Source organism: Arachis ipaensis, chromosome B03 (assembly GCF_000816755.2).
Source record: "Arachis ipaensis cultivar K30076 chromosome B03, Araip1.1, whole genome shotgun sequence".
NCBI classification, from domain to species: domain Eukaryota; kingdom Viridiplantae; phylum Streptophyta; class Magnoliopsida; order Fabales; family Fabaceae; genus Arachis; species Arachis ipaensis.
This window is the reverse complement of record NC_029787.2, coordinates 118,356,095-118,366,856: the sequence shown is the minus strand read 5'-3', so window position 1 is coordinate 118,366,856 and position 10,762 is coordinate 118,356,095. Positions and strand designations below refer to the sequence as shown.

Sequence of the window (10,762 nt, the reverse complement as noted above, 5' to 3'; positions counted from 1 at the left end):
CTGTGACTTCCGTAGCTTAATTCCTTGCTATTATAATAAGCTCATTTTTCTTAATAAAAATAGTTAATTTTGTATATGAATACTGAATTGAAATAAATATGATTTTTAAAACAATAATAATATAATACATGTTTGATATTTAATATCAACAATTTATCTAATGAATAAAGACTTTCCTTTTCTGAAAACTTGAAAACTTTTCTTTGTAAAATAGAACTCTTGTTAAAATAGTTATTAGTTATTTATCACTCAAGAACATCCAAGAACAAAAAAGGAATTTCAAGAATTAAAAAAAAGAATTATTATTATTCCTTATTGATTACTTGGCTTCCATGTCTCTAAGAACTCATACTAAGATACACGTGGCAGCACACTAGTGAACTGAATGGATGGATGGTGGTGAGTTTAGAACCACTCTGTGCAATCTCACTTACATTCACAACCTCTCATCCTAATGTCTCTGTGTCCCATGATGCATGCTATGCTATGCCAACTTTCCTTTAACAAGGTAACACACTTTCTTCATTATCTTCTTAAACCATAAAACAATAACTATGTCTTTGTCTTCGTCTTCTCTTTACTCTTCACTCACATTGCCAAGAACCACCCACCAAGTTCTTTACACCAAACCCAAGTTCCTTTCTTCCAGAAACCCCTCTTTCTCAGGTGTTTCTTGCTTTTCCTCAAACCCCCTTTTGTCAAAGCCCTTCCTTTTTGTGGCTAAGGCATCATCTGAGGTTGGGTCAGAAGCATCATCAGCCAAGAGTGAAGGAGAAGGAGAACAAGAAGACGAAGAGGAGGAGAAATATGAGGAGTATGAAGTAGAGCTGGAGCAGCCATATGGAATCAAATTTGCAAAGGGAAGAGATGGTGGCACTTACATTGATGCTATTGCACCAGGTGGAGCTGCTGATAGGGCTGGTGTCTTCACTGTTGGTGATAAAGTTATTGCCACCAGGTTTGTTCTTTCTTCTCTGATTTGAATTCGGTTGCAACTTTTATCTTATATGCTTTAAGTTCTTATACTTGTGGTTGTGGATTTTGGTATTGCATTTGAAATTAAGGATTAGGATTCCAAAAGGAGAAAAATTTCAAGACAAACCTTGTGTCTTTGAATCCTTAACCAATCCCCCCTAAGATTAACCCTTACATTATTACCAAGTTGGAAATTCTTTTGAAAACTCATCAACTCTACATTTGATTGGTTGGTTGATATGTGACGAAAAAGCTCAATATTTGCAGTGCAGTTTTTGGGACTGAAATTTGGCCAGCCGCGGAGTATGGAAGGACAATGTACACAATTCGCCAAAGAATTGGCCCGTTGCTTATGAAAATGCAGAAGAGATATGGTTAGTTCTTTATGTACACATGTTTGTTTCACCGTGTCCAATAGTTACTTGTAAACTTTGCCAGCTGATCCCTGACCTGGGGCTACTCTATTCATCAGGAAAGATTGATTATGGTGGTGAATTAACTGAGAAGGAGATTATCAGAGCTGAGAGGAACTCTGGTGTAATCAGTAACAGAGTCAGGGAAATTCAAGTATGTATAATGTCATGTTGTTAAATTTGGAAAATTGGAAAACCTTACTCTTCAATTTTCAAACTTTTTTAGTGTGCAAGATCTTTTCTCTTCTATAGATAGATATCTACTTTACTTCCATGGGGGTTTTTCAAGTACAACTACAGTCATTCATCAAACTTGTCAAAATTTCAGATGCAAAACTACATGAGGAAAAAGGAACAGAAAGCGCGCAGAGAAAATGATTTGAGAGAAGGATTACTGCTATACAAGTAAGACATGGCTGCTCAAAAATCATGTTCTTTATAATAACCCCTTTGGTTTGTCTAGTTTACTAGTCTTTCTTTCTTTTCTTATTGTATCTGAATTAAGGACATATGATAAAGTGATGAATATTCTGGTCGATATTCTTTTTACGCACTCTATTGTTGGATTAAATGTTGAAGGAACGGCAAATATGAGGAAGCGCTGGAGAAATTCGAGTCTGTTTTGGGGTCTAAACCAGAACCCGAAGAAGCAGCAGTAGCAAGTTATAATGTAGCTTGTTGTTACTCTAAGCTAAACCAGGTACATGTTTGTTCACATTACAAATTATATGCATTGCCTTGCACTACTTGAAACATACAATTTGATCTTTGATTATGCTTGTTTAGTGCATTTATTCCCAGGTTAATACTCTTCTTTCTTTGTTATTAAATTTATATTTATATGCATAATAGTAGGTATTGACTTTTTTCTAACAGATTCAAGCTGCACTTTCTTCACTTGAAGAAGCATTGAATGCTGGATTTGAAGACTTCAAGGTGATCAACCTATTGTAAGTTATGTGATAAAGTTCTTCGTGCAATAGCTGAGCTGTCTAACATTGTTGCTGTTTCAACAGAGAATCAGAAATGATCCTGACCTGGCCAATGTAAGAGCATCGGAGGAGTTCGATCCACTCGTGAAAAGATTTGATGAATCGTTTATCAATGAGAATGCCATCAATGCCATTAAATCTCTTTTCGGCTTTGGTAAGAAATAACCAAGTGTCTTAAATTCTTGCCATTACAAAATGATGGATTCGGTATTTGGAGCAAAGCATATAGTGGAGCTGACTAAGATGTTGCTTTAAGAGCAATATGATATCTTTCACATTTTTATTTGCCGTGTATAACTTCATAGTAAACTACAGGTCTCTCTCTTTTCTTCTGCAAGTCAATTTTTTCCCCATAGCTTGGATACATTGTATTATATACTGTTATAATCAGGCCAATGTGTAAGAAATTTGTGATCAATAAAATTGTCCTTCTCTGCAATCAATAACTTCAATTGTTATTGCTTTTATTTCTTGTGTGACAAGGTTTCATTCCTATTAATAATTCTGTTTTTCATCCAAATATCTTTTGTTATTGATATTGTAGAAGCTAATTCCTAAACCCTAAACTCTAAACAATAGCATTATTGAAGCATAGAGTGAATGCCAAGTACACATATATCCAAACAGTCAGGTGACAACCAATAAGGTGCTCGGCTAGACATGGCGAGGGTGTAGCCGAACCGGAAGTCCTTTTACTGGCTCAAGCAAGGGATCATACTTAAACTTCTCATCAGGATTCACCAAATCCCACTTGAACCGTTCCACAATGTGATGCATGAACACAGGTATCTCCAACCTTGCAAGCTCTATTCCCAGACACATTCTAGGCCCTCTCCCAAATGGAACATATGAATAGGCTGTAGGACCTTCCCCTTCAAACCTTGATGCATCAAAAGCTTCCGGATTCGGGAAGTATTCTGGATCCATGTGTGTTGAACACGTGGCCCAACGCAGCTGTCGGAAAACATGATGCTCGGTTTAAAATTCATGATGTCATGATGTGCAACATTCTTGTAAACATCCAAAGTACAACCCCAGAATGAAGAGTGATGAAAGTTTAGCAAACCTTTTTAAAATAACATACCTTCCACCCTTTAGGAATGGTATAGCCAGCATAGTTAAAATCCCTTATTGCTTCTTTGAAATTAGTATTCACTGGTGGGGATAGCCTCATGACCTCAGATGCAACATTCCAAGAGTATTTCATTTTCTGAGCATCCTCCCATTGTAACAATTCCCCTGTCCCTTTCCCTCTGCTAATTTCGAGTTGTTCTGGCATGAAGACAAAACAAAACAACATTTGTTTTGATCTAAATTCTGGACAAGAAGGTTTATCAGGAATAGCAGTAGAAAAAATGTAAAATGTTGAAGGATTTTGTTGTAAACCTTTCAAAACCTGTTCATATACTTCAGGCAGGTCGCCAAGATACTTCATGATAGACGATATAACCGATCTAGTAGTGTTGTGGCCAGAGAAAAGCAGCTGCAGCAGGTTGTCAATAATCTCGGTTTCAGTCATGAATCTTCCACTGGCATCAGGTGTGACAAGCAAATGTGACAGAAGATCTTGGGTAGGTGATGCCTTTTTTCCTCCAAATCAGCTCTCCTTTGCCTCATAAGCGTTTTAATTTCTTCCCTTATTTCATCTGCAGCTTTCATGGATCGACGAAATTTGTTCCGGGCAAGTTGATGGGGAAACCAAGCAAGCCTTTCACAAATTCATCAAGCATTGATGAAAACTTTGACACATGGATAGAATCTTCTTCACTTAAAAATAAGCAAGCAGCCAATGCATATGTGTATAGCTGCACTGTGGAATACACAACCACCTGCTCCTTTCCATCAAAATTGTAAACAATAGAAAGTGTAAACACAATTGTACTTTAATTAGCCATCATTTTGTTTCAGGGACATTTTTCTTACCTTGCCAATGAGTGTTTATGTGGAGCTGAGCAATGGTATCCATTTTTGGCACGAAATTCCTGAGTGCTTCTGCACTAAGAAAGCTCAAGAGCAACTTTCTAGCCATCTTTGCATCTTCACCAACCTTGTTAACCACAGACGACCTTAACAAGAACTTGTTCTACCGAGGATGGAATCCATCCTTGGACATCTTTGTTCTCATTGCAAACAAGAACTTGTTCCCTGCCAGGCCGCAAAGCACAGCCATAGGATCTCCAAGAAATGAAGTCTTGAACACCCTTGAGTCATACTTTCCCATTCTTTCTGTAACGAATCGCACCGTGTTTCTGCCCTTAGCTCGCAAATAGCTGAAGGTTTCTCCAACAACAGGCCATCCTAGGCTTCCAGGAGGAACATGCAGATTTGGATGCTTTCTAAGTTTGACAATTTTCGTGATGAAATGTAGACAAAGGAACAAGAGTTCAGCTGCTGGGAATGCTAGAAATTTGACCACCTCCATAATCAATGGATGAGTTTATGTTGTTCTCAGCTATAGGCAAGAGGAGCCATATATATATAAAATGAGAAATGAACACTTGAAGAGGCAAGTTATCTTACTGTTACTATTATATCTCATTTATTTTTGAATTCTGTCACTGGTTAGTGGTAGTAGAATTTAAACAAATAGCAGGATATTAATATAAATTATTGTCCAGCTGGTTGTTATATAATAAAAAAATTAAATTGTGGACCCTAACTTAACAAAAGCCGCCATAGTAATTGCCATTGTATACATCATGCAACAAAAGATATTGCCATAAACTTAAACAATAGCATTATGAAAAATAGAGTATTTGCTGAATACAGAGAGATCCAAATAAGTTTTGACAAAACAGATGACAACTTGGTTAGAGAGGGCGAGGGTGAAGCCGAATTGGAAGTCCATTTTCTGGCTCAAGCAAGGGATCATACTTAAACTTCTCATTTGGATTCATCAAATCCCACTTGAATTGTTTCACAATGTGATGCATGAACACAAGTATCTCTAGCCTTGCAAACTCTAGTCCCAAACACATTCTAGGCCCTCCTCCAAATGGAACATATGAATAGGGTGCAGGACCTTCCCCTTCAAACCTCGATGCATCAAAAACTTTGGGATTCGGAAAGTGTGCCGGATCCATGTGTGTCGAGAAAGTGGTCCAGTTCAACTGTCAGAAAAGAAGAAATTGCTATGATGAATTAGAAAATGTAAATGACAAGGATGCTGTGAGTTTAGAAAAGCTTCACCTTCCATCCCTTAGGAATGGTATAGCCAGCAAAGGTAAAATCCCCTGTTGCTTCTCTGTAAGCACCAGCAACAGGTGGTGATAGCCTCATGACTTCAGATGCAACATTCCAAGAATACTTCATTTTCTGAACATCATCCCATTGCAACAACTCCCCTGTCCCTTTCCCTCGGCTTATGTCAAGTTGTTCTGTCTCCAAAACAAAAACTTCTCAGCAAAGGGCTATATAAAATTGGAACATGTTCAAGGATTATGCTGCAAACCTTACCTTCCAAAACCTGTTCATAAACTTGAGGCATTTCGCCAAGATACTTCATGATAGACGATAAGGCCGACCGAGAAGTGTCATGGCCCGCAAAAAGCAGCTGTAGCATGATGTCAATGATCTCCTCTTGGGGCATGAATCTTCCACTGGCATCAGGTGTGACAAGCAAATGTGACAAAAGGTCTTGGCTAGGTGATGGAGACGCCTTCTCTTCCAAATCCACTTTCCTTTGCCTTACAAGCATTTTAATCTCTTTCCTTATTTCATCTGCGGCTTTCATGGCTTGATGGAATTTTGTTCCGGGCAAGTTGACGGGGAAGCCAAGCATGCCTTTCACAAGCTCTTCAAACTTGGATGAAAACTTTGATACATGGGCAGGGTCTTCAATGCTCAAAAATAAGCAACAAGCCAATGAATATGTGTATAGCTGTGTTGTGGAATACACAATCACCTGCTCCTTTCCTTCAACATTATAAATATGAACTTAAATTACTTGTTTCAATAAAAAAGAGTAGTAGTGGTTGCATTTTCTTACCTTTCCAATGTGTGTTTAAATGGCTCCGAGCAATGCTATCCATTTTGGGCACGAAATTCCTGAGTGCTTCTCCACTAAGAAAGCTCAATAGCAACTTTCTAGTCAACTTTGCATCTTCACCAATCTTAGTAACCAGAGATGTCCTTAACAGCTTCCTTATTGAAGAGGGCCACCATAGTTGGACTTGTTTGTTCTCATTGCTGAACAAGAACTTGTTCCCGGCCATGCCGCAAAACACAGCCATTGGATCTCCAAGAAATGAAGTCTTGAACACCCTGGAGTCATATTTCTCCATTCTCTCTAGTGTGAACCTTGACATGTTTCCCTTCTTAGCTTCCCGCATAAACTCAAAGGTTTCTCCGACCATCGGCCATCCTAAGCTTCCAGGGGGAAGATGAAGGTTTGGCTTCTTTCCCAGTTTCGCAAATTTTCTTATCAGATGAAAACAAAGGACCAAGAGAAACAAAAGTGCTGGCAAGCCTAGAAACTTGGCCACCTCCATGTTAGTATCTCTTTATTGTTGCAAACCACAAACCAAGAGAGTATATATATATATATATAATTTTTTTGTCAGTGTATTAAAATTGATTTCAACTCTAAACCAAAAAAAATTAAAAATTTTCTATGTATATAGATAGATATAGATAACAAGTTAATTATGCATTCGTCATAGATTAAAACTTAAAGGAGACACACGTATCAAATTTTATGGATGGAGGATTGGATACTTTGTCGACTCACAAATCCACTAATCATCCTTATTTAAAGCTAAGTGACGGTAATGATGAAATGTTTATTCTGTGGATGGCAAAACTCTCCCCGGAATTTCTGCAAAAATTATTTCAATTCAAATGGAGATTTGACTGTAAAAAATTTTATTTACAGGGATAGAAATGCAGGATAAAATTCTTTTGAAGTAGGTGCAGAAATTCGAGTGGAAATCTCAGTCCCATTCTCACTAATCCCCGAAATTTATAAATTTACTGAATTATCTTTAATAGTTTATTTTTCATATATGTTTTTTAGTCATTTCACACACACATATATATATATATAGAACCCAAAATTTCTAGTCCTCATTTGCATAACCCTTCTTCAATTCAGAGATTTCTAACGCTGTTCATTCTCCATCCAACTTCTTTGCAGTCTGCAGCCACTTTTTTGCCACTATTCCTTCTCACTGCATCGTCACACCTCACAGTGCCATCACTTTCACCGCATCGTGCTCTTTATTTGCGGCTTCCCTTTCCGTAACTTTGTCATCGTGTCCATTTTTTTCTCTGTTGCCGCGTCTCCCACCTCGTCCATTGCTCTTTTCTCTGACTTGCTGTTGCGTTCTCCTACTGCGTCATTTCGAAAAAAGTCATCATCTTGTCATTTAGACTTTTTGTATAAAATCTTACTGTTTTTGTATAAGATAGATACTTCCAACTCTATTCATATGAAAATTAATAATTAGTTAAAATTATTAGATAGATGGGGAACGGGATCCCCACAAAGAATGATGGGGTCCTGTGAAAAATAGGAATGAGGAGCAATATTCTCTCACGGCAGAGAACGAAAATAAAAATGGAGAACAAATCTGAAAGCGAGGATGGAGAGCATGGAGGCACCCCTGCCCCGTTAACATCCCTAGTTTATTCCTTCTAGTTCTAGGTTTCTGCTGCTAGTGTTATAATTTAATAGACCACCTAAGTAAAACGATTTTATTGTATCTGACCTTATATTAAAAGTATAAAATATAAATTATTGTCTAAAAACTTCGAATTTTAACCATTAACTATATATGGATTTAACGACGAGTCTGGCACGTGATAAAATCATGTGCCACATTGTATGACTCCATCGTTGATTATAAAAATGGTACGTGCACATAAAAAATTTTGTCATTAAATAAATTATTGTATTTTATGTATGTGAGTATAAAAAATTAATTTTTTTGAAAAGAGTGTTTCGACTGCCAATAATTTTGATTACAAAAACAATGTTTTAACTACAGAAATAGAGACATATAAACTGAAGTTGAAGAAAGATGATGTAAAAAACGTCGAAGTCGAAAGGTAGTTATTGACAGTAACACTTGCTACTCGATTTTCAAGTTGAGTGGAGAATATAAGTACAAGATTTGAGAAGTAAGCTAAAAAAACGTGTGACTTAAAGACTAAAGAAGACGTGAGTGTCAAAACTTGGGAGTCAAGATGTTTCATGATCATGGCAAGATCATGGGTGAAAAAAAAGGAGGAAGTAAGATTGATAAGAAAAATTCATAAGAGTTCTGAAACTTCAATCGAAAACACCATATCATTACATATAAGTCTCGCCAAATTTCCAATCCAAGCGATGCAACAGAAGACCATGTTCCAATCGAAAACACCATATCATCACATATAAGTCTCGCCAAATTTCCAATCCCAGCGATGCAACAGAAGATCATGGAGCACAAGTGCAAGTAAGTGTTAGTGTGTGTTTGGATTTATGTTGGGCAAACTGGAGTTTGAATAGAAGTGATTTTGTAAATTGATTTTAGGTAGAAGTGAGTTTGTGCTAACATGATTTATGTTTGGTAATTTTTATTAAAATTGATTTTGATAAAATAAATATTGTTTGGATAATATTAGTTAAAATCACTTCTAAATAAATAATTAATTAATTACTAAAAAAATTATAATATTAAATTATAATATTATTTTTTAAGTATATTTAATCCAGTGCACAAAAATTAGAATAATTGTTTTAATATTCTCAGTATTTATTTAAAAAAAATTATGGAAAAACCAATAATAACTAGCAACAAACTTAAACGTACGTTGAGTAAACGCAGAAGTTATAATTTCTTGCTTCTAGTGAACGAGTTTTTGGGATGCAGTTGGCGTTCAAAGAAGAAAAATGGCCAAACATCAAAGAACAGCGTTCAAAGCATTGAAACGCACTTTTATCCTCTCCAACGTGTTTCACAAACACACCCTTAGAAGTCCACTTTTATTTGCTTTTATTTTATTTATTTATTTTTTTCGTTTCTTTTCATTATTTGCTTTATATATTTTCTTTTTACTTTTGTTCTTTAAGCATTTTGCTTTCTTTCAATTTTAATTTTAAAGATTTATCTGTTTTATTGTAATTTTTTATTATTTGTCACAATTCAAGCATCTCGTACATTTCGACATAAACGCTAAATAATTTTCGAGTCAAACTCATTCTTTTTTAGAGGAGTCATATTGCTCTCCAAATTGAAATATTGATACAAACAATGTGAACAATGAATATATTGGATGTTCATTTCACTAAGTGTGCAGATGATTATTCTAATATTAAAATTTAGGTGAATAATTTAAAGATGTAATATATTTTAATTTAATTAATAATTATTCATATTGTTCAAGAAAATTATTGATTACTTAACATAACCCATATATAAGTCGTTGCAACGCTTATTGAATTTTTTTTTTTGAACATAGGTAGCTCAACACAATAAGGTGGAGCAGAAGGAACAAAATGACAAAACATAAACATGAATAAAAAGTTGAATTCCGTTGTCATCTCCGGCATTGCCATCAACAACCAAACGGATCAACTCCACACCATTCTTTGTAACTTAAGAAGGACAGAATCTTCACTCCTTCAACACTTGTCTCTACTCTCTGGAAGACTCTGCTATTCCGCTCCAACCAGATATTCCAAACAACGGCACAAAATCCTACCAGCCATTTCTTTTGCTCAGACTTGCCACCTGTTACTCCAGTCCAACTTTCAAAGAACTCCTTAACGGTTTCCGGGATGACCCATGCTCTATCAGTAAACGTCAACCAAGCACACCACACCTGTCACGTAAACTCACAAACAAAAAATAAATGATGTACATATTCTATGTCCTTTTTACACAAAACACAAATATTGTCATGATGATTAATAATGCCAAATCTACTCAGCCGTTCCTTCGTGTTGACCCTTCCTCCTAGTACAAACCAAGCAAATAGTTCTATTCTTAGAAGAACCAAATCTCTTCAAATGGCGCTTGTAAAGTTGTACCTGTTGATGTCACCGATTGATTTATGAATAAATCAATAAACTACACGTCCTTCTAGAATAAAAAAAATTACACATCCCTCTTTGTCAAGGATTCGGATCTCTAAGTAGGATTATTTTATTAAATTAGTTATATTATTGCGATTATTCTTACATGTACTGCTATTGACTTTATTATTTTACATGTAAAACAAAAATAGGTTCAATTTATGTATATTATCTAATTACACTGTTTAATTGCTACTCCAAATGTAAATTTGATTGGAGGATGATGATTGATAAATTAAAATAATAATCAATAATAAAATTGATTCTAAAAATTTTTTTATTCTTAATAAATTTTTATTATTTTAAATATTTTAAAATTACTT

The 10,762-nt window shown here is 35.7% G+C and overlaps 2 protein-coding genes and 1 pseudogene across 3 annotated transcripts; 1 reads left to right on the top strand and 2 right to left on the bottom strand.

Annotated features, from left to right (window-relative positions):
* LOC107631088 lies at positions 438 to 2,826 on the top strand. Its single transcript, XM_016334419.2, has 7 exons — positions 438 to 958; positions 1,243 to 1,349; positions 1,448 to 1,542; positions 1,717 to 1,793; positions 1,968 to 2,088; positions 2,265 to 2,324; positions 2,405 to 2,826. Exons 1-7 carry the CDS (start codon positions 555 to 557, stop codon positions 2,543 to 2,545), a joined length of 1,005 nt encoding a protein of 334 aa, XP_016189905.1. The 5' UTR covers positions 438 to 554; the 3' UTR covers positions 2,546 to 2,826.
* LOC107631086 (beta-amyrin 28-oxidase) lies at positions 2,658 to 6,885 on the bottom strand. Of its 2 annotated transcripts, none has more exons than XM_016334414.2 (4): positions 6,369 to 6,885; positions 5,837 to 6,295; positions 3,465 to 3,652; positions 2,658 to 3,334 (listed from the first exon to the last, which is right to left on the bottom strand). In XM_016334414.2, exons 1-4 carry the CDS (start codon positions 6,868 to 6,870, stop codon positions 3,035 to 3,037), a joined length of 1,449 nt encoding a protein of 482 aa, XP_016189900.1. In that variant the 5' UTR covers positions 6,871 to 6,885; the 3' UTR covers positions 2,658 to 3,034. The 2 variants fall into 2 exon arrangements, with proteins under 2 accessions (XP_016189900.1, XP_016189899.1); XM_016334413.2 differs by lacking the exons at positions 2,658 to 3,334; positions 3,465 to 3,652 and adding exons at positions 5,041 to 5,490; positions 5,570 to 5,757.
* On the bottom strand, positions 3,903 to 4,967 carry LOC107631089 (annotated as a pseudogene).

Excerpts from the sequence above, each read along its gene's own strand:
- LOC107631088 (XM_016334419.2), top strand. The coding sequence starts at position 555 with ATGTCTTTGTCTTCGTCTTCTCTTTACTCTTCACTCACATTGCCAAGA. Across the intron at positions 1,350-1,447 it reads GAAAATGCAGAAGAGATATG|GAAAGATTGATTATGGTGGT; the intron begins GTTAGTTCTTTA and ends TCTATTCATCAG. Across the intron at positions 2,325-2,404 it reads CTGGATTTGAAGACTTCAAG|AGAATCAGAAATGATCCTGA; the intron begins GTGATCAACCTA and ends CTGTTTCAACAG.
- LOC107631086 (XM_016334414.2), bottom strand. The coding sequence starts at position 6,870 with ATGGAGGTGGCCAAGTTTCTAGGCTTGCCAGCACTTTTGTTTCTCTTG. Across the intron at positions 6,296-6,368 it reads TTTAAACACACATTGGAAAG|GAAAGGAGCAGGTGATTGTG; the intron begins GTAAGAAAATGC and ends ATAATGTTGAAG. Across the intron at positions 3,653-5,836 it reads TTATGAACAGGTTTTGGAAG|AACAACTCGAAATTAGCAGA; the intron begins GTAAGGTTTGCA and ends TCTTCATGCCAG.